Source organism: Chlorocebus sabaeus, chromosome 8 (assembly GCF_047675955.1).
Source record: "Chlorocebus sabaeus isolate Y175 chromosome 8, mChlSab1.0.hap1, whole genome shotgun sequence".
NCBI lineage: Eukaryota > Metazoa > Chordata > Mammalia > Primates > Cercopithecidae > Chlorocebus > Chlorocebus sabaeus.
Genome location: NC_132911.1, coordinates 64370694 through 64398603, shown reverse-complemented (window position 1 = coordinate 64398603; position 27910 = coordinate 64370694). Strand labels below are relative to the sequence as shown.

Sequence of the window (27910 nt, the reverse complement as noted above, 5' to 3'; positions counted from 1 at the left end):
ACTTTAGAAAGTTTACTTTCTGTTTTTAGAGCCTATCTCAGGAATAATTGTAGACTCTTGGAAAGTAGTTCACGTCCTGATGGTTCAGAGCTGACTGGCCTGCCTTAGGTGGAGCATTTCTTGTATCTCTCCTGTCCCTTTGGATGCTCTTTCATCTGCATGTTTTGCAGTTGGTTAACATTGGGAGAGACAGAGAATGTGAACATATTGACAGCTACTCTTGCTTCTCTTAGGTCATTCTCCAAATATCTATGTAGAAGGAGAAAAGCTGACAAAAGCAGTGATTATTTATTTGAGGTTCTAAATGACCTCCATTACTCTCCTCCATTATCATGGACCATTGGAAATTGATCAGATTTCACTTAAAAGTTTTAAAGCCAAAGTCAAGAATATTAAGTGTTAGAATTTTTTTGTCTCAATTTTTTTGGGAGCATTTTATACACTACTAATATATAGTGATATGTTTTTAAAAATAAGGCTATAAAAAGCACATTCTTATTTATTTAAAAATAGGTAGTTATAAAATTGTGTCTAGTAGTAATCAAGAAGGGTCTTGATTTTGGTGAATTTAACATACAAAATCACATACCTGCTTTTCTAAGTTAATATAATTTTTCAGTATTGTTAAAATCTTTATAGCAATGATCTATAGATGCCAGAGTTAAACATGGAAGGGTTTGAACATGTACTGAGTAATTTTAATTCAAAAATATCCTTGATATTTTTATATAACAGTGTTTTATAATTTGATATATTATATGTAGCAAAATGAGTGATTCCTATACATAGTAAGAAGAATTTAGAACGAGTTCTTGTACATTTATATATCTAATACTTTATTATATTAGCTTCGTTACAACTTTAATTACCTTTAGTAGACATTGACCTAGTTATTAATAAAAGGCCATTTAATTGTTCCTCCAAAAGGACATTCAGATGGACTGGAACCAAGTTCTGTTAGTTTTTTTTTTTTTTTTTTTTTTTTTGGTAGTAGAGTCTCGCGCTGTCACCCATGCTGGAGTGCAGTGGCATGATCTTGGCTCACTGCAACCTCTCTGCCTTCTGGGATCAAGTGATTCTTCTTCCTCAGCCTCCCGAGTAGCTGGGACTATAGGTGCGTGCCACCACACCCAGCTAATTTTTTGTATTTTTAGTAGAGACAGGGTTTCACCGTGTTAGCCAGGATGGCCTTGATCTCCTAACCTCATGATCCACCCAACTTGGCATCCCAAAGTGCTGGGATTACAGGCATGGGCCACTACTCTAGGCCCTGTTAGTTTTTTTTTTAGTTAAAGCTAAACACTGAAAAATGTTGTGGTTGTGGTTTATGCTTTATATTTTTCAGATAGGAAAGGAGCATGTTGGCTTGAAGGCTGTGACTGAAATCCTCCAGGATATTCAGTATAAGGTAAGTCATTATTTAAAATAATATAGAAATACTGGTTGTGTAGGTGGTCCCTGTGATCACCTGCAGGCTCGATGCTGTGTTAGAAGGACTCACAGACCTCAGAAAAGCTGTTATCCTTGTGGTTATGGTTTATTACAGTGAAAAGAAACAGATCCAAAAGCAGAGGGAAAAGGTGCACGGAATGAAGTCCAGGGGAAATCAGGCACAAGCTTCCAGGTGTCCCCTCCCAGTGGAGTCATGTGAGGAGGCCCCTAATTCTCCTAGCAATGATGTGTCATAACATGTGTGAAGTGTTGACAACTACAGAAGCTCACTCTAGCCTTAGTGTCCAGAGATTGATTAGGGGTCAGTCATTGAAGCACAAAATGCCTGCAACGTAACTGTCCTCAGCTACTCACTCTCTAGCAGCAACCCTCTCCCTGCCCTCTTCACCATAAGTCACATTGTTAGCATCAGCTTCTCTGTTGCAATTGGTACAGTATGTCTGAAGGCCTCAAATGTAACAACAGGAGTTCGCCATAAATACAGCATGGCCCAAGGCTGCAGGCACACAGAAACAGTCTTATCAGGTAGAATATTCCAAGCTCAGAGTTTATATCTCAGGACCCAAGAGTTAGTCCTAAAAGCAGGCCTTTATATGGGATGTGCAGGATTTGAGCAACTCAGGCCTGCTGAGTTAACCCTTTCCTACCTGCATGCTATTGGAAAGTTGTATAAATGAAACAAATAAAAACTTGGGGAATCATATTTCAAAGTATTTAGGTTAAATAAATTTAAAGAAAGAAAACAAGTACACATATGCGGTAAGATAACATCCAAGAGAAGGTGATCAACATGACCCTGCAATGATACGGCCTAGCATTGCTAGGAAGCCAATGCCACCACCACGCTCAGCTAATTTTTGTATTTTTAGTAGAGACAGGGTTTCACCATGTTGACCAGGGTGGTCTTGATCTCTTGACATCATGATCCACCTGCCTCCGCCTCCCAGTGCTGGGATTACAGGCGTGAGCCACCGCGCCCGGCCCAATGCCAGTCTCTCTTATAAGCGGTGCCTTCTTGGCTCACTCTTAGTCAGTTGAATGTGAGTGGCCTGGGGGAGGGGAAGTAGTCCAGTCTTGTAGGGCTGCTGGAGATACAGAACAGGAGTTGAACTTGTTTAATTACAGGAGATCCAGAGACCCAAAGCCAGTTTTAAGAAAGATCAATTTGGGAATCAAGTTTGATTAGGTTTATACTAGCACAGACCAGGGTATCCTGAACCAGGCAGAACCTCCACTGAAGATCTCCTGAGTAGGTTTGGGATGAACCCAGCTTCCAAGGGAAGTCCAGTCCAGACAAAAGAAGCTGATAAAAAGACGGTGAGGGCACATTTTGACTTATATTTGTACAACTGCAATGGGCTATGAAAGTTTCCTTTATTTCATCATCTAATAGGACACCAATCATTATGGAATTCAGGAGGATTGGGGAGGCGACAAGTAAGCTAGATTCTTTAACGTATAAAATAGTCCCAGGAAGTCAGGAAGGGACTTGGAGGTTATGCAATAACTTTCCCTATTGCATCTATATTGATAGAGAAAAATCTTTTAAGAAACATCTGATTCACATGACAGGACTATTTGCTTCTAAAGTCTAAGCAATTTAAATGACATGATTTAAAATGATGATCTTAAATGTGAATTGTTGAATAAGGGCACACATGATTCCCTTGCAATTTAAATCTAGCTTTGATAAACACTGATTGGAACAGAATATTTCCATCTGTTTCAGATCTCCCTTTCCAGATGAGGAGAGCATCTAGCATAGATCCCAGAGCTGAATTACCAAATCCAAATAGGACAAAACAAGAAGTTGCAAGTCAGGTTGTAGTGCCAAAAAGGTTAGGAGCTGAAATGAAAGTAAGCAGGAGGAAAGGCATTTTGAAAATTCCCCCATCCAGGGTTCAGGCATTTTACAATGAGAATTTAGCCCAAGTCTCTGGTATGAATGTGCTCAAAGCAGAAAAGGTAACTGACATGGGGCAGATGGGGCACCATGTGTAGGTTCCACACCAGGACTTACAGGGAGAATTGAACTGTGGTAGCAAAGACAATAGCCATAGAATTAGAGCAGGAACCAGACAATGTTACTCCAGTGAGAAGGTGGAAGGAGATACCCACAAGTCTGTGGAACCTGATGAGGCCATTCAGAAAAGACTTCATTCTAATTTTTTAGTTCTAATAGATTTTTATTCTAAAATCTAGAAATATTACATTAACATTGGGTAAACATTTTTTCTTTTCAGGGGAAGTCCAAAACAATACCTTGCTTTAATCCTAACACTTTATTACCAGGTAAGTATTTATCTGATTGCATAAAATGAATTTTAATGATCCATGAAGAGCTTTCATAGGATTGTCATTTGTAAAAATTGCTACCTCTGTGTAAAGCACCAGTATAATAGAATAACTTTGGCCGGGTGTGGTGGCTTATACCTGTAATTCCAGCTACTCAGGAGGCTGAAGCAGGAGAATCACTTGAACCCAGGAGATGGAGGTTGCAGTGAGCCGAGATCATGTGACTACACTCAGCCTGGGTGACAGAGTGAAACTGTCTCAAACAAACAAACAAAGAAAGAAAAAACCTTGATGTACCTCTAAGACTGATCAGTGGAGTTCTTAATCCTTAGAGTAAAATAGACTTTGTATCTAATTTTGTAAGGTTACCTCTCTGCAGTAATACTGTTATTATATATTACTCTAATTGTATTTGTGTAGAGGTAACAATTATACATAAAATACTCAGAATATGATTTAAAGGTTGTTGTATATAAAATTTTGATCTTTACATTTCTCTGCCCAAATTATGTGCTGTCTCTTAGTGTTTTAAACAAAACCAAATAGTTGGTGCATTGTATCTTCTATTTTCTACATTTAATTACTCTACAACAAACCAATTTCTATCATATGTTAAACATTTATCCATCATATTAATCATAAATTCCTCTAATGCAGAGCTAAAAGATTTCATAAGAATGACCTATTTTGTTCTATTGTAATATTTTAATATTTTGCTGTTGCAGAAGCAGTATAGTGGTAGCTAGAACTGAATGGTTAAAAATACAGGCTTTCAGACAGACGTGGTGGCTCACACCTGTGTAATCTCAACACTTTGGGAGGCTGATGTGAGAGGATTGCTTGTGACCAAGAGTTTGAGACTAGCCATAGCCAGACCTCGCTCTCAGAAAAAAGAAGAAATAATTGCTGGCTGTGGTGGTGTGCACCCATAGTCCTAGCCACTTGGGAGGCTGAGGTGAGATGGTTGCTTGAGCCCAGGAGTTTGAGGCTGCAGTGATTCATGATCACATCACCACACTCCAGCAGCCTGGGTGATAGAGCCAGACCCTGTCTCTTAAAAACGATAATACAGGTTATGAAGCCAGACTGCACGAATTCGAATCCTGGCTCTGCCAGTGATTATTAGCTGAGTGACCTTCGGCAAATTACTACTCTTTTGAGATTCAGTTTTCCCATCTGAAAAATAATGTTAATATTACTACCTATCTCACTGGTTTGTTGTGCAGGTTAAATGAATTAAAGTAAATTGCTGGCACGTCATAAGCGTTCAATAAATATTAGATATGAAATAGTCAGGTAAGTCCTTTAATAAAGTGAAAAAACCCAAAATATAGATACACTTCTAAAGTGATTAAACTTTACAGGTATATATAGTAATCCATTGATAGAAATCACTGTAAATAATAGAGAATTCATCATGTTTTTTTATCAATTATTTTTTCCACAATGAGTACTGTAAGAATGTGGAGCTCTAGTTTAAAAACGACATCCATCTTAGAAGCATCATTTGGACAGTTTGTAATTTTGAAAATTGTTGGAGTCATCAGGATTGTTATTAATTCACTTGCCTTTTCCATGACATATCCACGTGGCCGTGCAGACCCTCTGCTGCGGGATTACTGGGTGTATGAAGGCTCTCTCACCATCCCACCTTGCAGTGAAGGTGTCACCTGGATATTATTCCGATACCCTTTAACTATATCCCAGCTACAGGTGAGTGTGCTGCTTTGGATCTTTCAGAGTAAAGTTACGAGTTAACCATTGTTTCTGAGAAAGGAAAACGTCTGTTTTATGTTTTAGCTCCTTTTAGATCAGTCATACCTCTCCAGATGAAAGTTAAGTGGCTTGAACTAGTGAAAGTGATTGAAAGGTCAAGGACGGACAGAACCCAACACTAATTTATGGTCTGTATTTTAAAAGTTAGTTTTTAGAGAGTTAATCGAGATCACTGAAAGGCAAAAACTTTTTATTAGTCTAGTTATTTCCTTATGTGAATTTCCCCAGGTGTGGAGAATAGAAAGTCTGGAAGTAAAGTGGGGATGCTGGTTATTTCTGTGAGTCACTCATAGGCTTTGAAATCATTTTGCCTTGGTGTGTACAGGAAAATTCTGCATGTGTGGGGTGAAGGACCCAGAAGGAGTGCCCTAGAAAATTCTGGATTGTTTGCTAGTTCCACTTTTGGTCACCCACCCCCGGCCTTGGGCTCTTCATAGGTGCCCTAAATGCTACTGCACAGTGGGTGGGAGCATCCGAGTGAATTGTCACTGGGATGTTAGCTGGTGGAACATGAGGCAGCATCACTCGAATCTATTTAAACCATGATTTTGATATTACAAAAGGGGCTTTAAATATCTCCTGTCTTTCAGGGATCTGTCTAAGGGATGGATATGTTCTGGAAAGCTGTATTGTTTCTTCATGATCAACCTCAAAAGACTTGGGAAATACTCTCAGCAAACCAAGTTTTCTTTGGTAGCTTTTAAATATTCACCATTATTTCTTGAAGTTAAAAAGCTCAAGTTCACTAACTTCTCAGTAAAGCTTTCTTTAGTTTGTCCTTAAATCTTAAAAAAATCCTTCTTCCAACATTTAATAATTTTATTTATTTGTGTTTTGCTAGGGATTAATTTAATAATTTCCCCACTCAGCCTCTCCTTCTCACACCCTTCATTATTTTATGAACTTTGATCATATCACTTTTGAACCTTATATTTTTACGACAAATTCTAATTCCTATATTTAGTCATTCATCTATTTGTTTTTATAAGAGACTATTCTGCACATGATTAGACTAGGGGTGTGGGTTTGAGAAAAACAACTGTGGAGGTGAAGGGCTCTTCTCATCACACTGAACAGGGGTATAAGTATATGCCAGCACTCACTTATCACTGGTGATGTGTTCTTGTTTTTTAGTACCACTAAATGCACTTTGCTTTTAATTTAAAAATGAAGAACAAAAAGAAACCCTTCCTGAATGCCAACTGGACACAGAGGATAATGAGATTAAAACAACTTTTACTCTCAAAAAGTTCACCAAAGAGATGGGGAGGCAGATGACTAAACAATTAACATGATAATAAGTAAGGTGCTCTGGAATCACCTATGGAGGAAACCCATAGGTGGAGGTTGCAGTGAGCCAAGATTGTGCCACTGCACTTCAGGCTGGGCAATGGAGCAAGACTCCTTCTCAAAAAAAAAAAAAAAAAAAAGACGGAATAACAAAACAAATGAGACATCCAAGAAAAGAATATCAACAGAGAAGAGTCAAGTAGTGAGGATGGGAGGAGATAGTCCCCTGAGGTCCTGAGGTACTTTCCTGAGGCTGATACTTCCTGGGGTATCCTTCCTAAGAGTCTTCTAAACTGGGAGGACCCTGTGCAATTCACTCTTTTCTGTTTGCCATCTGGTTGCTCCAGGTCCCTTCTCTTGCTGACTTTGTATTTCTGAAGCAGAGAAGCAGTCTGGGGTTAGCAGGTGTGTGAGGGCCATGCTCACTGCTGGCCGCCCCATCCAGGTCAGACTCAGGGACTGCAACTTGAGCAGGGGCCATGGGTCATACAGTCACTGTTGTTCTATGAATGACACATGTAAAACATCAAACTTGCCTCTGCATTTACTTTTCCTACAATTTGACTCGAGGGTACATACACATTTCTTTGTTGTTGTTGCAGATAGCCCAAAATCTTAGATGCCCAAATTTCAAAGCCCTAAGGCTTAACATACAGCTTGTTTTATGATACTGGGATGCATTCATTTGCTTTTACTTGTCATTGATCCTGTTAATACAAGCAGTGTATTGATATGGTAAGGTAATTATTGCATAGTCCTAGCTTCCTTTTCTTTATCCTTCTCGTAGGCAGTTTTTAGCATGCAAAATTGCTCCTTTGAGGCTGATGTGGAGTCTGAAGGAATGCATGCATTCATTCCTTCATTTATTTGGCAGTTATTTGACATTTGCTATGTGCCAGTTACTGTAATCAGTACTGACAAGGGGAGAGCCAGTAAGACACTCTCAAAGAATTCACTATCTAGGAGGAAAGGCTAGCTGATACATAGGTGTACATTAAAAACAAAACAAAACAAAACAACAAACAAAAAAAACCCCAGTCATTTGCTGTGTCCAGCACTATGGGATGATATGGACATAGTCTTGAGGTAGCACATAGGAAAGGTGCCTGGATGACAGTTAGTTATCTAGAAGGCCTTCCCCAAGCCAGGTCAAGAGGTATTGCCTGAGTATTTGTGGGAATTGCCAACGGGAAAAGTGTATGTATGCTTGTGTCTGGCAGGGAGGCCAGAGAACAGGGTGCATTTGGGGAAAGCTTGTGATAAGTGTGGAGAGCCTATGACATGAGGGGGTTGGAGAGGGGAGCAGGAGACTTCCTCAGTGAGCCTCAGGGCTGTGCCATGGAGATTGATTTTTCTCCTGAAGGTGGCAAAGAATCACGGAAATGTCATAAGGAGGAGGGAGATATGACCAAGTTTGAATTCGAGCAGCATACTCTGTAGCTGCAGTGTGAAGATGTGGGTCACATGGCAGTGAGATGGAGGGAAGGGAGTAACTTTAGAAATAATAAAGAAGCAGAAGCGGAACCTGGTGGCTGATGACATAGGAAGGATTTTGGGAAGGAAAGACCCCCTTGTCACTGGACCTCCCCCGGATTTGGCTTGGTTGACTGGCAAGTGTAAGGTGTTGCTTTCTACCATGACAGGGAATCAAGGAGGAAAAGCAGCCTTCATGGAGAAGATGCCAAGTTTATGGTTGCATATTGACAGTTTGAGATGCCTTTAAACATCCAAGAAAGGGGTATGGTGGGTGAAGCTGTTAGTGTAGAAGAGGAGATCATTCAGGGAGAGAAAAGAAGTGATTCAGAGAACAAGGGATGTGTAACCAAGGGTGTGCACTATAAGAGTGCCCCCAGGGAATGGCTTGAGAAGTGGAAAAAGTCAGGAGTCTCATGTGATGGGTAGAGAAGCCATGGGAGAGGCAAGTTTCAAGTTTCAAGAAGGAGTAGAGAAATCATGAGTATCAGATTCTGTACACACATTCAGTTAAGGACTAAAAAGTGTTAACTGGATTTAGCCACTAGGAGAGATTATAGACTAGAGAACAAAGTAGATGAGCTGAGTGTCTATAGTCACATTTGTTCAGCATTACTTTATCGAGGGTAATTTCCTAAAAGTAGATCAGATCTTTTAGTGAAACTTTTTTTTCTCGGCCAGTTGCGGTGGTTCACGCCTGTAATCCAAGCACTTCGGGAGGCTGAGGTGGACGGATCACCTGAGGTCAGGAGTTTGAGACCAGCCTGGCCAACATGGTGAAACCCTGTCTCTACTAAAGATACAAAAGTTAGCCAGGTGTGGTGGCAGGTGTCTGTAGTTCCAGCTACTTGGGAGGCTGAGGCAGGAGAATCACTTGAACCCGGGAGGCGGAGATTGCAGTGAGCCGAGATTGCACCACTCCAGTCCAGCCTGGGCAGCAAGAACGAAACTCCATCTCAAAAAAAAAAAAAAAAATGTTCTTTATAATCACAACAAATCTTAATTTATTGAAAGGTTTATTGGGCCTTGTTGAGTGCCCAATATTCCCATTTCCACCTAGAATTCCTTTAAGGATTCCCTTGCCAGCGTTCACAATATTAATGCTGAACTATACTGAGAATGTTAACTGATCCTGTAGATAAGATACAATATTTTATTACTATACTGGCCAGTGTGTTATGCTAAAATCCAGAGACAGACCATTGTGCCTTAGGCTCTCTGGCTTCAAAGGGAACCTAGCTTTGTATTTTTCCTTGAAATAAGCCAGTGACAAAGTCTAACCCTAACCTACTAAAGTCATGCTCCCTGATTATTGGGAGACAAACCATCTCTTACCACAGGGGAGCTGAAGCTGAATGAATGCATATTGGAAGGAATAATCTCGGCTGCCCTTGAAAATAGATAACTTTTCAATTAGCTGTCCTTCTCAAGGAGAAGATTTAGGTGCTATTAGCACAGAGCTCCATCACAGCATCTGTTCAGAGGGCAGCAGAGTTAAAATGTAGACACACACAGACACATATTTACGTATATTACAATGCTATTTAGAGTGATTTAGAAAAAAATTATAATCTTAGGGGGATATAAATCAGTCTGTCCTTGAATGTTTTACTTGGTGCTGCTCATAGAATTTCACAGGAAGCAGAGCAAAAATGGAAAAGGTCCAAAGAAGGCAGCAAAAGTGAGAGGAATCAAAGGAATAGGATGTGATTCTAGGAGTTAGACCAAGAAAAATTGAGAAGCCTCAAAAATTGAGAAGGGGAGGAGAGAGATGCTTGACATATAAAATAGCAAAAGGAACAATGAATGGCAGGTGGACTTTCCACATAGCTGATTATATTGAGAAATTTAAAAATTTGCATTAAATTAAAGAACAATGTTTTCTTCTATATCATAAGGTTTATGTATGTAATTAAGCTGCTGAATATTATTATGCAAAGAATTGGTATCTTGACATGCATCACCTGCCTTAGGATAATGGTATCGGCACTAGCAACATTGAAGAAGTTCTAAATCATAATGGTTTCCTATTAAATGCATAGTAGCTGTGATTCAGGGAGGTGTAGACTTCAGCTGAAGTATAATATGGGCTGTTAAGCCCATCATACATTGTCCTGAGTACTATTAATAGGAATTCTAGAATATGGGTCTGGAAGCCCCTTCTTAGTTGAATTTTTCGTATTATTCCTGGTTAGCATGCCTTATGTAGGGAGAAAAAAAACAATTGGATGGATCTGAATGAGTATATATTTATTTTTTAAAAATGATCTCTATCTCTAACCATTAAAAAACTCTATTAAAATTTTTTTATTTCCATAGGTTTTTAGGGAACTGGTGGTATTTGGTTACACGAGTAAGTCCTTTAGTGGTGATTTGCGAGATTTTGGTGCACTGATCACCCTGGCAGTATACACTGAACCCAATTTGTAGTCTTTTATCCCTCACCCCCTTCCCACCCTTTCCCCCTGGGTCCCCAAAGTGGGGACTCTGTGTGTGTGTGTGTGTATACACATATATACATATATAATATATATAACACACATATATATACACACACACACACATATATACACACACACACACACACGCACACTCACACCACAGTTTCTTTATCCACTCATTGATTATGGGCATTTTAACCATTAAATAACTTTAATATAAACGATGGTCTTAGCATTCGGAAGCCAAAATAAAAAAAAAATTTTTTTTTCAGCTGGATTGTCGTGTTTGGAAATGAGATTCCAAGAACAGAATATAAATACCAAAACATTACCAAATCTAACAACAGAAATTTTAAGACATATTCTGATTTCCCAGAGTCATTAAAATGTGAATACATATTGATCTTAGAACTGATAAAACAGAGCATTATGGTGTAGTGGCATCTGTGCAAATATGTATATACACATACAGAAATGGGTTGATAATTAAGTTTTACTGTCCTTTTCCTGCCCTCTTCTTCCTCCTTTTTCTGCATTCCCTCCCTACTTATCTATTTCTTAGCTTATCTATATTTTCATATTAAATGTCTTTGTTTTTTCTTTTCTCTTTCAACTTAAAGTAACACCAGTAAAATGAAGGAATATGAATGTGTTTATTGTTTTTTCACCCTGTGGATACATGACATGTCTTCTAGAATATTGAAAACTACTTTAAACGTTCTTTTCTTCAGTCTTTCCTCCTCTTCATTCCTTCTGCATTCCATGTTTCCTATGGGTTGGAAAGTAGGACTCTTTACATCCTGACAGCCCGAGTTAGTGCCTGGCATGTGATCAGCCTGTGGGATCTAGAAGCACATCTGGCCCTGGACAGTCAAGGAAGTCTGACCCCATTCACGAAGCAGCAAGCCTTTCTCAGGGGTCTTCATGCTCCCTATGGAATCAAAGGGGCTGTTTCCCTAAAGTCCAGGTTGCCGTAGGGCCACAGCATGGTTATGTTTGAAAATAACTTCAAATGATTGGGGATATTTGTTGTAGGTTTTCAATGATTGGGAACATTTGTTGTAGATTTTCTTCTATGCCCATTGCTGTGGTTTGAATGTGTCCCCTCCAAAATTCAGGTGCTGCCAATGTGATGTATTAAGAGGTAGGACCTTTAAGAGGTGTTTAGGCCATGAGGGCCCTTCCCTTGTTAATGGATTAAGACCCTTAAGAAAGAGGCTTCACACAGCATTTTCTTGTTGGCTCGCTTATCCTTCTGCCTTCTGCTACATGAGGACGTATCAAGAATGCCTTCACCAAATGCCAAATGTCTTGATCTTGGGCTTCCAGCCTCCAGAACTGTGAGAAAATACATTTCTGTTCTTTATGTATTACCCAGTCTCAGGTATTCTGTTACAGCAGCACAAAACAGATGAAGACATCCATGGTTCTCAGACTTGAGCATGTGTCAGATCTCCTGGAAGGCTTGTTAAAGCACACCTTGCTCGGTTCCACCCCTATGTTGCTGATTCAGGAGGTCTGGGGTAGTTGCTGACAACTTACACTTTTATTCTGGGAGGATACTTTGAGAACCATTGTTACATATGTACCTGCATTCGTCTCTACATGTAACTGAGATCAGCGCTCTAACCGGAGAAGACTGAGGTCCTGAAGGCTAGTGTGAAGGGCAATGCTAGGCCAGCCCTGTCCAGTGGGAACATGATGTGAGCTACATATTAAACTTTCTAGTAGCCATGGTTAAAAAAAAAAAAAAAAAAAAAAGTCAAAAGAAACAGGTGAAATTAAGAAATTAATTCAAATAGTGTATGTAACCAAACACTTGCAAAATACTATCATTTCAATATGTAGTCAAGATAAGAAGTCATTGATGAGATTTCTCCCATTCTTATTTTCATACTGAGTCTTTGGCTTGCAGTGTGTATTCTGCACTTAAGCACATCTCAGATTGGACAAACCACATTTCAAGTGCTTGGTGGCCATGTGGGCCAGGTGGCTGCCATCCTGGACAGTGCAAATCAAGGGTCTTCTCTCTGGGGAGACACTTTCTTCACTTTCTTAAAATGTGTCATTTTTAATTGCTTGTAGATATTTTTATATGTATTTTCTCAGTGTCTTAAGTGATAGGCAGCACTTTCCCTGTGGTTGTGAGCTCTCTAATCTGTAATTCTTGAGTATGTTTAAATCTGTGTGGCTCAGAAACTCTCTCAACAGTGGTTGAGGCTGGGGCTCCTTTAGGCTGGGGATGGCATCAGGATGGTTGACATTGGTGTTACCAGGGAGTGAATGTTCTTCCTATTCTCTTACTCAAAAAAATTGAAAAGATCGATTAAGGAGCCATGACAGAGTGAGAGATGGTTTATGAATGAGAGGTTGGTAAGGAAGAGGGAGCATTGATTTTAGATGGAACATTTTATAATGGGGTAGAAGAGAAACGAGGCAAAACCAAGGCTGCAGTACGTGAAAGGTGGAGAGTCCTCTCTCTATGTTTGTCTATATCTGTCTTTGTATACATATATGGACTGTTTAAGTACAATTTGCTTTTGACTTTTTAATTTGATTAGTACCATGTAGAATTATGTTATTCTGACTCTTGTATTGTTATTGATAATAAAAGAAAATGAGAGCACTAACTTTGATAAAGAACCATTTTATCAAGGTCGTAAAATATCTGTCACCTCCCAAAGTTTCCTCCCATGTCCTTTGTTGTTACAATATTTTGCTGAGTCAGAACACTTAACATAAGATCTACCATCTTAGCAATTTGAAGCATACAATGCAGTATTGTTAACTATAAGCACTGTGCTGTATAGGAGACCTCGAGGACTTGTTTATCTTGCACAACTGAGACTTTGTACCCTGTAACTATTATATCCCCATTTCTGCTTCCTGCCAGCTGCTATTGGCCAATGGCAGCTGCCATTCTTCTCTCTGCTTCTAAGAGTTTGATCATTTTAGATTCCACATATAAGTGAGTTCATGCAATACTTGTGTTTCCATGTCTGGCTGATTTCCACTTCTGGATACAGATTGAAAGGAATAGAAGTCAGTATCTTGAAGAGATATCTGCACTCCGTGTTCATGACAGCCAAGACAGGGAAACCACATGAATGTCCATAGATGGGTTAATGGATAGAGCATACTGACTTTTACGTGTTGTATTTCTCTTTTAACATGATGGCACATGAAATGCAAGTCAAAATAAATCTATTAGAACTTGGTAACTCCTGAAAGTTAACTAGCACTAAACCACAAACCCTGGAAATCAGCTCTTTGAATCCATTAATAAAGAAGCAATTTTAAAGCTGAACTTTTAGTGGATAATTTGGTTTGTGAGTCAGTGAAGATTGGAATAAAGGTCTTAGACCAATTGGAGTGCATCTGTAGTTCAAAGAACAGTGGCTGTTGAATCTAATACCTTCAGAAGATGGGGACTTCTCCGTGAAATGTTCAATGTGGGTGCCCCACATTCAGTTTTCTCTTAAATTGGTTAAAAACAAATACCATGTTTAAGTAGAGTAGCATTAAAAATGCATCCAGTCATACATTCAGATACATGTGATAATAATGGTCTCTGGAAGGCCCTGACATTTGAGTTTCATTAAAGATTTCTGTCCCGAAATATTATTCTATTATTCTGTTCATTTGTCACAATCTCTCATTTCAGTGTGGCTGATTCAGTATGCACTTGAAACCATTTGAAATGACTAAAGGGTTTTGGGGGTGGCTGCTTTAGAAAAATTGGCATTTCAGTAAGACACATTTTCCCCTCCATCTCTGTTGATGTTTGAAGTCTTCAAAGTGTTGCTGTGATCAGAGAAAAACATTTCTTGTGAAATAGTTTTCTCTGAGAGTACAGTGATTTGAGACTGGCTGGCTGTTGATTCAGATCATCTCTTCTGGAAGAAGTTGTTTTCACAGAATGTGCTTCAGGGTGAGGCCTGGGGCTTGAAAGATTTTTCTCCAGTTCAGAATACATAAATATAAAATTAACCCAGCTTTCAAATAATCTTCAAAGTCAATAAAAAATGGAGTCTTTCATATGTTGAGGCAGCAAAGTTCCTAGCCCACATTGCTCCTCAGTGACCTGTGCATGCTTCATAGGTTCAGGTTGCAGGTATTAAGTATGATTACATGGAAAGTGAGTGCTAGGAGAGACGACTTTAAATTTCCTCAGTGAATGATTGGTTTATTATAAATACTTTCTGCATATAAAACTATAGCTCAATATTTATCTCAAAATGCTAAAGGTTTCACTTCAAAAGAAGTGCAATAGAAGTGCTAGTATTTGTCAGACACTTCCTATGTGCTTGGAACTATGCTGAGTGATTTTCCTGAATGTTCTTTCTTATTTCCTAGGCTATCCTTGTGAATACTGTTATTATCTCTGTTATACACATGTGGAAACTGAGGCTTGAGGAGGTGCAGTCATTTGATCATTTGGGTCTTAGGTGGCAGAGCAGTACAAGAATTGGCCTTTGGGTGCAGAGTTCACTGCCCTCACTGTCATATTCTTCTTTTTGAAAAAGCATAAGATTCTCTCACTGACCAGGTTCCTTTTCACTCTCTACTTAGGGAAAACTTCAAGGTGAAAGCAAATATTAAGGGATTATCATGCAGCTTCGTCTCTAGAAGGTTTTCAGATGCAACAAGCAATAGATGCTACTTGTATTTTCATTCTAATACCTGAAGAAGATCTAGCGAAAAACCATCAAGTAGACTAAACAGCTGATTGCTTATCTGACTGACTCCTCTATGTAAATACAACATATAGGTGTAATAAAAAACTAAACAGGACAATCCCAGTTGGGTCAGACTTAATCTCATTAAGGGAAATCAGTCATACATTCAGCGCTGTGGAAAAATAAGACATTCGAAGTGCATGTAAGTGCAGAGAAAAAGAAAGAACAAAAACCCACAGAAAAGAAGCTGACCATCCTGGCTAACACGGTGAAACCCCGTCTCTACTAAAAATACAAAAAATTAGCTGGGCGTGGTGGCGGACGCCTGTAGTCCCAGCTACTCGGGAGGCTGAGGCAGGAGAATGGCGTGGGCCCGGTAGGCGGAGCTTGCAGTGAGCCGAGATCGCGCCACTGCACTCCAGCCTGGGCGACAGAGCAAGACTCCGTCTCAAAAAAAAAAAAAAAAAAAAAAAAAGAAACATGGATTTCTGACCTGGATTCTAATCGAACTAGCCATTTAATTTTTCTACAACTCTATGTATGAGTTATTGAGTTAAAATGTGTGATTCAACTCTTGGAGTCAGGGAGCCTCTCCTGAGGAAAATGCACATGTAACAATTTGCATATCATTCAGGGCTTTCATGGGCCCCCTAAAGTCTCTAGGTGTCTCTTGACTTTTGTTGAAACCCCTGAATTAGTTGCTCTCTTGCGTTTCATTTCTCTTCATGAATGGCAGAATTCTGTAGCTATGTCATATTAAGGATCTTCGTAGATATAATCCCTTGATACACAGATGGTGAACTTTTGGTGTATTGATGCTGCCCAGATCACATATGCTCAATACCCTGGGGTGTATGAAGGGGACAGATTATACTGAATTGACTAGAATTCCTAAAGAGATGGCTGTGGAGCTGAGAAAAGAGCAGGTAGACCTGGAATAGTCAGACTTACCCACTAGCTGATCTGGTAATTTTCAAAACTGTTCCAGCCTCAGTTTCCCCTTCTGTGTACGGAATGAAGAATGTGTCGTGACTCTCTGGCACTTAAGTGAATTAACAGTGAACCCTGTAGTTAAATAGATAAATGGAAATAAGCCTGGGGAACGCTCATCACTTTTGCTTGTTGCTTAAACATTAATATTTCCCAGAGAGTCATGTCTGGCAGGCTCTGGGTTCTTAGAGAAACTGTAGGGCGGCTGATGGGCAAGGTCCCTGAGGACTCTGAGAACCACTTCACTTACAGTGGGGAAGCCATGGGACCTGGAGAGCCCACCCAAGAAAGGGAAATGAACTTGAAAATCAATATTGTGAAGACAGGAAGTTGGGCTCAGGCTTTTAGAAAATCATTTCTTGGATCTGTGCTCTCTAGAGGGCTAGAAAAGTGGCAAAAAAGTCTTTTGATGAAAGGAAACCTCGAATCCATCTGATAAATCTAAGATCTAATCAGTGTTTACATACAGTAACATAATACTTCATTAATTAAAATGTATTTGGAAAGCATTTAAGAGCACATTCATTTGTTCACTCTTTCTTATTATGCTATGGATAGGCATAAAACCTTTCTGGGAGAGGTATGTATCATTGTTTTTTTGAGATGGAGTCTGGCTCTATTGCTCAGGCTGGAGTGCAATGGTGTATTCTCGGCTTACTGCAACCTCTCCCTCATGGGTCAAAGTGATTCTCCTGCCTCAACCTCCTGAGTAGCTGGCATTACAGGCACGCACCACCTTGCCCAGCTAATTTTTGTATTTTTAGTAGAAACAGGGTTTCACCATGTTGGTCAGGCTGGTCTTGAACTCTTGACTTCGTGACGCGCCCACCTCAGCCACCCAAAGTGATGGGATTACAGGTGTGAGCCACTGCACCCAGCCTGTATCATTTTTACATTAACAAATGGAGCAGATTTCTGTGTCTATTTGAGTTGTTCAGAGACCTTGATGTGTCTACTTCTGTTGCCATCTCTTGAAAGGGTCCTATCTAATGTCTTAGGTCTGGAAGAATTAAGTCTGTTTTTTTTTCTTTTGGAAGCTTAATTTTAATTTTCTCTTTAATAATTGTTGTAATTTATGCATATGTTATGCATGCCATTTATGAAACTCCAATCTTGTTCATGTCTGATAATTGATTAATCTATTTTCTTCTGCTTTTATTTTCAGATAGAAGAATTTCGAAGGCTGAGGACGCATGTTAAGGGGGCAGAACTTGTGGAAGGCTGTGATGGGATTTTGGGAGACAACTTTCGGCCCACTCAGCCTCTTAGTGACAGAGTCATTAGAGCTGCATTTCAGTAGCCAAAGAGGACAGGAACAAATCTATCTTCATGAGGGTATGTCCAGATTAAGTAAGGAAAATGAGGTGCACAGCTACTTAAACCTAGCATACCAAAGGTACACTTACAGTGATCCTGGTAATTTAGTAATAAAAGCATATGTACTTAATCTTGATAAAATTTATGACACATTCTTGAGCTCTGTTAATTACAGGTCAAGTAGTTATTTTAATCTTATGCAGTATTGAAGAAAAACTATGATTATATTTTCCTATCAGAGTAGCCTTTAATTCCAAGTTTTGGTGGCTTTCATAAGGAAAGACACCCTGAGGCCCAGAAAAAGTGACATGCATACCTCTTTAGTAACTTACCATGTTGTCCCCTTGAAGCAGCACGAGTCATATCCCAGTGACCAAGGAGCACACAGGAGGGGGCTTGGGGAACATGTGAGCCTCAGTGTGGATCCTACTTGTTTCCTGCACAGTTGATCCTCTTGTTTCTCAGGGTAGGGAGCATATCTGGCATGCATTGAAATACTTCTTCTATGGAAGTGCTTTTTATTTGATAAATTGAGAAGCAGTTATTAATTATCTGAATATGGTACACGGTTGAAACATTATGTATTTTAATATACTGAATTCAATGTATGTATTCGTTACTCTTAAGGAACTAACAAAAAATATCACAAACGTGTAAGAGATAAAATATAAAAAAAGACTATATATTGGATTATTTCTTTACCTTGTAAATTAACTAAGAGTGTATAGATCATTGTACATCACTGGCAAACCCTAGCTTCCTAAGGGGAAAGCATCTGTTGGAATGGAACCTAGGGAAGCAGCGAAATCTCATCTCTATAAACAATTTAAAAATTAGCTGGGTGTGGTAGCATACACCTGTAGTCCCAGCTACTCAGGAGGCTGAGGTGAGAGGATCACTTGAGCCTGGCAGGTGGAGGCTGCAGTCAGCTGAGATCGCACCACTGCACTCCAGCCTGTGTGACAGAGTGAGACCATGTCTCAAACAACATAAAACAAAACAAAAAAACAAAGAAGTCTGTCAGGTAGCTGAGGTGACAGATGTGGAGGCTTGGACACTAGAATAGAAACAGTGGAGGTGGAGAGAAGTTAATGTATGTGAAATAGAAATCACAGGTTCTAGCTCATGATGAATTGGATGGGGGTGGAAGGAGATGGAAGTGTCAAAGATAACTTCTGGGGTTTTACACTTTGGAAACCCTGGATGGAGTGTCACTGAGTGGCAGTGGGAAAGCTGCGGGGAGGCCCTGTTTGGTTGAAGATGAAGAGTTGAGTTGCAGCACAGTGAGTGAGAGATGCCTGTCAGCTAAACTGCAATGGTGGACTCTGGTCATGAAGGTCATTAGAATTTCCAGAGTAGAGAACAGAAAACAAGTCTGGGTTGAAATAGGGAAGTATTGGGCGTAGACATTGTATATGTTCATATAATGCTCTGATGGATCTAATGGAGTTACTTAATTAAGTGTGTATAAAATCTTGTGGGAGGCTTTACAGGCAAGTTAGCCAAGACACAGAGAAGTGAGGCTACGGCCCACAGTAATACAGTTATTGAACAGTGGAGCCAAAGCAGATCCAGGTAGCTTGACTGGCAGACCCCCTTTTCTCCACCACGACATGGGCAGAGGTTAAAGAGTTCTGCCACACTGGTGTTCGAGTGGCACATCAAGGAGGGATTCTGTTGCAGCAGGCTGAAGGACATAGGAAGGGAGGAGCTGGAGACTCCAGGTCGCAGCCACCTTGGTGGGCTGGGCTGGAGTGGGGCAGGAGGCCATAGCAACAGAGAGGGGGTGGGATTGAGGAAATCTTTTTTTTTTTTTTTTTTTTTTCTTTTTTAAATGAAAGAAATAGAACTTGTCTATATACTGGGGGATGGAAAAGGAGCAAGCAGATGGAGAGAGGCTGAAGGTGCTGCTTTTGGGAGGAGCTGGAGCAGTGAAGTCTGAAAAGTGGAAAGGGATGAAATCCTAAGCACAAAGGGAGCCTGGCTTTTGCTGAGAGGATGGGCACTCTCTGTACTGGAATGGGAAGGAAGAAAGAAAGAGGTGGTAGTTTAGAGCTGCTGTGTACCCATGACTTGCTCTTATTATTTAATGATGAATGGGGCAGGAGCTAGGAGCAGGAGAACAGCAGGGAAGATAGGATAGGAGCAGAAGAAAAGGGAAGGATGTGTTCATAGGAGAGGCCAAGAGGCAGCGGAGGTGGGATGAGGGTTGCAAAGCGTGAATGTACGCATTTATCCAGTCTAGGTTTAGTTAGTATACTCCCTGTGAATGTGAATAACTGTAAATGATACTTTTAATGAGGCGAGATTATTCCCTTGAATGTTTGGTTTGTATCTGGTCCTAGACCAGAGTTGCCATTCTCTAAATATCTAAATGACTATTATTATTTTCTGTCTCTCTTTTATACACACACACACACACACACACACACACACACACACACACACAGAGAGAGAGAGAGAGAGAAACGTTGTTTATGAGATTTTGTATATTTCACATACTTCGTATTCTTTATATGATAGATGAATAATGTGTAGTTTTTCAAAGTTTTGAGTTAATTACAATTTAGGTACTATTTCTGATAGGAAGATGGATTTGTATTCTTATCTTGGTGACTGAGATTACTTAAAGGGCATAATTTGCTCCCAAATTCCTAAGAATAGTACAGGAATTCTAAGGTGACTCTAAATCTGATTTCATTTTTTTATGAATACATTTTTTATCGTTTTATCTTGAAATGTGTAATACAAATCTAGTCAGAGTTCTATATAAAAATTATATTGGGAATCAGACTTATGTGTGTGTACTTTTTATTTGATATTTAATAATGCCCTAAGGCAGGTAATTCAAATTTTTATTAAAGTGAAATGATTTGACAGTCACACTTTGAATTTAATGCATGAATGTTTCATTTAAGCTCTTGGAACTGAAAAGGAAAAGACATTTCTCTGGTAGTTGTTCTCTAAAAAATGTTTAAAATAATTCAGATGTATTTTAGCTATGTTTTACTGAAATAACTTTAGTTTTTAGACTTAAAATGACAGATTTTTAAAAAAATGGCATGTCTGGGCACCTGGAAGACTTTGATAACCAAGCTTTATTATTCCCATGAGTAATCTGTGACTTTTTATATTACCATTTAAGAAGTATGAACTATGATTTTGTATTATACTTGTTTAAAGAATTAGTATGTAATTCATCCAGGTGCTGGAAAATCTTTGGTTCAGCAGTGCTAGTTCAGATTTATGGGGGCCTATTGATTTTAAATGATCCTTTACCCATTGAATTTTCTCTATGATGCAGGAGAACTAAATGTATTTTAATAACAATGAACAAATGATATAACAAATTTAAGGTCCAGTTTACTTGTTACTTTTGCTATCATGACATTGGTACTAATCTTCCAACAAAATGATTATTTGATTATTTACCTTTTTATTTCATTAAGTGTTCGCCCATTTTTAAAAGACTATTCTGACTGCTCAAAGACTGCCTCGCTTGTGACCTAAATATTGTTAAGCTGTATACATGTTTATAGTAACTATAATGAATTATAATTATTTTCTGTAAAAAGCAATGCCACATGGCTCTTTAAATAGTTTCTCTTTTTTTCCCCTTAAAGGCGGAAAAATAAGAATTCCCTAAATAGGTTAAAAAAGAAACAAAGCCAGAAAAATAGGGTTATGCAGCAAGCATCTCCAAATAGTCCCATTGTCAAACTTGCCCTTATTTTTCTTTTGGGATCTTTGAAGTTATCCTTGATTATTGAACTCTTCCTTACTTGTACTTTTGCAGTTAATAATATTGTCTTCTTAGCTTTAGTAAAGCTATAGAAAGCATCAATTTCATGTCAGTCTTCTTTGATAACCTAAAAGAGTTATAGGTTAGAAAAGGATAAGGCGTTATAGAGAAGGGTGTGCCTGTATGGGGAAAGTGAGAATGTTCACTCTGAATGACCAAGTAGGTGAATGCTATTATCCTTCGAGATTAAATGGAAAGCTCAAAGCCATATTTTCAGTCAGTGGAACTTGGACTCTCCTCACTCTGATAATTTAACATGGTACACAGCATTAGGGTGAGAATTGAAGGCTCTGTAGATATAGCTGTTTTCTATTTATTATATCTCATAGAATTTCCTGCAACTGGAATGGATTTCCTACCTGATCTCAAAATGATTTCAGTAAAATGCTAAAACACCAAGGATGCTCAAAATACCTATTATATTTTGATTATGTGATATAAAAATTATTAACCCACCAATGAAAAATACAAGAGCTGTAAGAGCTCCTTTCAAGATTACTAAACAAAGAGAATAATTCTTGCTTTAAAATATGTCTCTTCCTTTTTATGTTTTAGAAATGTTAATAATTTATCATGGATGAAAATTTCAGCATGATTTTTTTTCCTCCCACTATGAATTAAAACAAAATTGTGTTTGGGAGGAAGAATGTTTTGCAGTCATGGGCCAACTTGTATGTTGAATGTTAATATGTTCTGACACCCTCAATATAGTAGATTTCATGATTTTAAACCTAAAGAATATGTTTTTCCATAAGGAAATCACTGTGACCATTTTGTCATCTAAACATGTTCTTTCATGCCTTTTACCTCATGGATGCTCAAAAGGTAGAAGCAGACATAAAAAAAATTGTTTTTATGTATCAGCAAACGGCTTTGAATTAGCTAAGGAAAGAATTTATTTCTAGAGGCTACAAGAAAGACCTTTCCTGTAAGTAGATGGTCTAAATCTTGCAGTGGGGTTTCAAGGAAGACTAAGGCATTAAATACTTGAGGTTCCTCAGTGGTTTAGGTGGGACCCTGCCTGGACAGGGCTTGGGGAAATGTTCCAACAGACCTCACAAGGGCCGTTCGAGCACTGGATATTATAGGTCCCTGGTTTATGATGAATGTGGTTTCCTATGTCTCTATTAAATTTGTCATGGAAAAGAGAAACCAGAGGGAACAGGAAGCAGGTAAATGAGGAGGAAAATGAAATGAATGCTTCTTTATGAATGAGGTTTTGTTAGTAAGTCTCCAACTGGAAACATAAAGCTTAAAAATTCATCTGAAGAAATTACTAAAAATGCTAAAAAAAACAAGAGCAGAAATCATTGGAAATCACCTATACTTTAATCAGGAGTATAAGGAGATACTTTTTAAAAAAAGCATTGAATAAATTTTATTTTATATTTTCTATACCTCTTAAAAGAGGGTATTATAGAAGCAATAGTATCAAATAAAACTTTTATGTCAGCATTTTATTATGATTAAAAATCTTAAAAATAGAGGGAAAATAGAATCAAAATAAGATTTATACTGAGATTACCATTTTTTCAATTGGAAAAACTGAGAGCATTGCCTAAAAATCTACCTCAGTCAGATTAAATTAAGGGGTAAAGGAATTGAGCCTCTATTAAAAACTAGATTGTTACTAGGTAGATACAAAGAGTTCATATCAGACTGTGTAAGAGTAGTGACAATCAGGGAAGTTATACTTTTTCTTTCAGTACAACTTTACCTGACCTTCAGCTTTCTGGTTGTAAGCATTTCATTTTTCTTTTTTGTATCTCTAATCTTAGCACCTTGACAATTTGTTTTAGCTGTCTGCCTTTTTTGGGTCACTCCTAGAAATCTACCAACCTAAAGTCTAGAATATTCTCCTCTCTGTTCTCTATTTAAATGCTGTTGATATTTGAAGGACCAGGTTTTACTTCCATGAAGTCTTTTTCCCAAGTAAACTGGCCTTACTAATCTTTCTTTGCTTTCTAAATTTAGTACCATGTTAGTTTAGTTTTTAATTATTGTTTTTTGTTTTCTAATGCACTTAGCAGTGTTTGTTTCACTTACTCCACCAGACTATAAATGTCTATATAGTAGCGTCAAACAAGTTTGTAACATACTGCATTAAGCAGGTTTTCTTCATGCAAGACTTCTGAGAACCTTTAATATGCCAGGGACCTATGTGAATCTCGAAGAGGGTATGGTATAGTATACAGCATTTCACAAATTTCTTTAACCAGAGAACAATACGAGACTGCAGAGTATGTTTTGGTAAGTGCTTTGGAATGATCCAAAGCATTCGTTGTGATCTGGGAGGACCTGAAATAGGGAGTGTGGTAGAGTCTACAGGTGGGGGCCAGAGCCCATAGATGCCCCAGCCTCTCCTCCACATGCCCTTTAGGGATGGCAGGTTGAATCCTGGATGTGTCCTGAGATCTTATTAAGCTATGTTAGACACAGCATGAAGTAAATTTAAAAATATTTTTTAAATTTTATACTTAAGTTAAAAGCTAACAAACCCTTCATGGAAACCGTCCAGTAGTAATAATAATTTGTTTGTAATAAATTGTAGTGGTCTGTGCCAAGCACTATGAGAGGTGTTTCATGTATGTCTCATTTCACCTCAGAACAATTCTTCAAGATGGACATTGCTTTATGAAAATTTTATCAACAAAGAAACTGAGTCCTGGCCAGGTACGGTGGCTCATGCCTGTAATCCCAGCACTTTGAGAGGCCACGGCGGGTGGATCATGAGGTCAGGGGGTCGAGGCCATCCTGGCTAACACAGTGAAACACCGTCTCTGCTAAAAATACAAAAAAAAAAAAAAAAAAAAAAAAAATTAGCTGGACATGGTGGTGGGCGCCATTAGTCCCAGCTACTTGAAAGGCTGAGGCAGGAGAATAGCATGAACCCAGGAGGCGGAGCTTGCAGTGATCCGAGACTGTGCCACTGCACTCCAACCTGGGTGACAGAGCGAGACTCTGTCTCAAAAAAATAAAAAATAAAAAATAAAAAAAAATAAATACAACTGATGAAACTGATGGAAACAGTCATTTAAAAATAATGCCCTTAAAATTCAGATATTTATTTTGTTATGTTGGTCAATTCTGATTCTGAACAGCTTTCAACTTTCAAGGAGATGATTATACTTGCATTAAAGTACAACATGAAATTTAAAACTTCTAGGTTAGGAAATAATGAAGTAAACTTAGTTGACCAATCTAGAGCCTCATCTAGTACCTTACAAATAAATACTTGTCAATTAAATAAAAGTGAACTTCATATTTAGCTTGGAATTATTTGGAAATTGTGAAAGTGTGACTGTTTGTATGTTGTCTTTTACATATTTTAAGTACTTTATTGTTATATAATGACACGACAAAAGGAATGTTCAATTTTTTTCCTCACCAAAAAATGATACATTTTTTAAGGGCAGTAATTTTTAAGGGGCATTTTTAGACCTCATTTTACTGGATCTCTTAGCAGCTTCTGAAACTGCCTGCCTTCTTGCCACACTCTTATTTTGGTGTCCATATACCCGGTTTTCTTTCTGTCTGCACCACCTTTCATCCTCTGCATGCTGCACAAATGTTCTTTTAGGAGCTACTTAATGTTGGAGTCCTCATGGTTGAGCCTTTGGGACTGTCTTTGTAGGTGAACTCATCCATACTCACAGCTTGTCACCACTAACTGCACGTGACTCATTTACATTCCTAGACTAGGTCTCTTAATTAACTTCCAGAATTGAATGCCCAAATGTCTGTAGAACTTTTCTTTTGGATGTGTCAGAGACATCTCAAACTCAACATATACAATATTGAATTTCTGGTCTTCCTTCACAGACCTGCCTCTCTTCCAGTTTTCTTTGAAACCTGAGTCGTGCAGGACACCTCTCTTCTTTACCTTACCCCATATTTGCAATTTATCATCAAGTTCTGCAGATTTGCCTTCTGATAGCTCTCAAAGCCATATATGTGTTTCCACGTTTGTCATCATAACCCATAAAGTTAGCATCATCTCTTGACTGTTGCAAGAGCATCTCCCCTCTCTTCTAAATAGGACTGTTATGGCAAGATTAAATACAAGATAATAAATACAAGATTAAGTACAAGATAAAATAAAAAATAGTAATAAAATAAAAGACAAGATGACATATAGCACTCAAACTTGCATGCCAGCTCCAGTTGATTGGTACCAGCTGTCTGGAGAGTGTTGAGAAGGATTCTGAATCCACATCTGAGCACAGTGGGAGTGATGAAATTGATGGGGAGGAGTGTGGTGGTCTGTTACTGTCATCCACAAAATAAGGTGGTATTATTGGCATTTGATTTAAATATCTGAGCTAGTTAGTATGAAGTATGTTAAAAATGGGCCCTGGAAAACTGATCTACATTAGATCTACTGATATGCAGCTAGGTGTTACCAATTATTGAGGAAGCACAGAAACATGATAAAATTACTGACATCTCCTGATGTACTTTCTTGTTAATATTTTTATCTCATTTATATATAGATTATGGTTCTGATGCTTATTATGGCAAATTGCTTACATACGGCAAAAACTAGAGAATCTAAAATCTCAGCATGGAAATGAAATTACATAAGGGTGAGGAAAGGATTATGGTAGTGTGGAATAATTTACCCAGACACTCTTACTGGGGGTAGAAGCCATCTCCCAAAGAAGGGAAAGGGTTACGTGTTTTCCATTTGGGCTTCTATAGCAAAATACCATAAACTAGCATCTAAGCAATAGACGTTTATTTCTCACAGTTCTAGAGGCTAGGAAGTCCAAGATCGAGGCCCCAGCAGGTTTGGTATCTGGTGAGGGCCCTTTTCTTGTTTTGTAGAATGCTGCCTTCTCACTGTGTCCTCACATGGTAGAAGGGGCCCACTGGTTTCCTGGGTCTCTTCTATAAGTACAGTAATCCAGTCATCAGGGCTCTGCCCACATGACTGATATAATCACCTCTCTCAGACTCACCCCATCAACTTAGTAGTTAAGATTTCAACATGGGAGTTCAGGTTAGAGAAGAAACCATGTAAGAGAAAGGTAAACACTGACAACCCTCAGAAGGGTGAGAAACATGCTATTTAAAAATATTTTTAACAAGAATATACTAGAAACAAAAATTTTCATTTTAACTAAAGGTCTTTGAGATATTTTTATGTTGGTACGTATAGATTGGCCTCATCCTTTGGGCTACATCAGTTTTACTTAAACATTGCAGTTAAAACTTGTTTTCATTACATACAAAGCTACAATAATCTAGATAATGCCCAGTACTAGATAATCCCCAGATTATCTAAAATAGTCTAGATAATGCCCAGAATCTGAAATATGTGTTGGATAATGTGGAGATTTCTCCAATCAAGAAGTTTGCCACCAGGTAACACTAGGTAATAAATTAATTGTTAAAACTATAAAACTACATTGGTTTCAGATGGGTCTGTTCTCCATTTCAGTGCTTCTTTTTACCCTTCAGAATCTCTGAGTTCTTACTGCTTTTATTGCTCTGAATTCTTAATGGTCATTCTTTTATGAGTTTTATTAGGAACTCATAAATGTCTTTAGGGCTTGTCCAGAGAATGTATTTTCAGAGACATCTTAGGAGCATGGAGTGAAATTGTATCTCAAGAAGTTCCTTAATCTAGTTTTTGCCTGAAGAGGTCTTCAACTAAATTATTCCAGATGGTTGCTCCGCATACCTAGAAAAAAAAAGAAAACTGAAGCAATAAACCTTTGTTGTCTGATAATATCTCCTTCAGCATTTACTCCTGCCTAATGCCCAAAGGAAAAAAAAATCTTTTATGAGATATTCTACCTGTAAAGTGTTAACTGAGTTGGAATACTATTTGGTTGGTAATATTTTTAGTTTTTTGTAAATAAACATTTTTTCATGAATATAACTGGATTTATTTGAAGCATTCCAAGATTTTTGTTTTCCTTCTGTTAGCAGCCTGTGAAAATTCCTATAACCTTTATGTTGCAGAGAAACTTAGGCAGTTTTTTGCAGATATGAATGTTCATTCGGGTTTTAGTATGGGTACAACCAATGGTTCTCTAATGGCATCTTTTCTTTAAACAATAATTATATTTAGTGGATCTTAGCAATAAAATCACTGTAATGAGGAATAAAGGATGACAAATAAGAATAACAGTGTTATTAATCATCTAAATTAGTTGTGTATGGAACATTCCTGTACCTGAAATGTTTCCATAGGAAATAAGGCTAAAACACACATTTACTTATAATTAGATGTAATACAAACCTTCTGTCATTATAATAGTTGCCCAAATCCCAATTCAACTTAATTTCATTGACTTTGATTTCTGGACTAAAAACATTAAGCTTGAACTAGTGAAAAATGTATAATATGTGCATTCAATTAAGAAGTAATTAGATAGTCAATCACC

At 38.3% G+C, this 27910-nt stretch overlaps 1 protein-coding gene across 2 annotated transcripts in view; it reads left to right on the top strand.

Annotated features, from left to right (window-relative positions):
• CA8 (carbonic anhydrase 8) overlaps positions 1–27910 on the top strand; it is a 98472-nt gene that overhangs the window by 54321 nt on the left and 16241 nt on the right. The window contains exons 5-8 of one of the 2 annotated variants that reach the window (XM_008000716.3): positions 1346–1408; positions 3696–3744; positions 5348–5460; positions 17562–17731. In XM_008000716.3, coding sequence (XP_007998907.3) covers positions 1346–1408; positions 3696–3744; positions 5348–5460; positions 17562–17696 — 360 coding nt within the window. In that variant the 3' untranslated portion in view covers positions 17697–17731. Of the gene's footprint in view, positions 1–1345; positions 1409–3695; positions 3745–5347; positions 5461–5751; positions 6362–17561; positions 17732–27910 lie in introns of those variants that run through there. The other variant, XM_038000470.2, reaches the window with a different exon arrangement.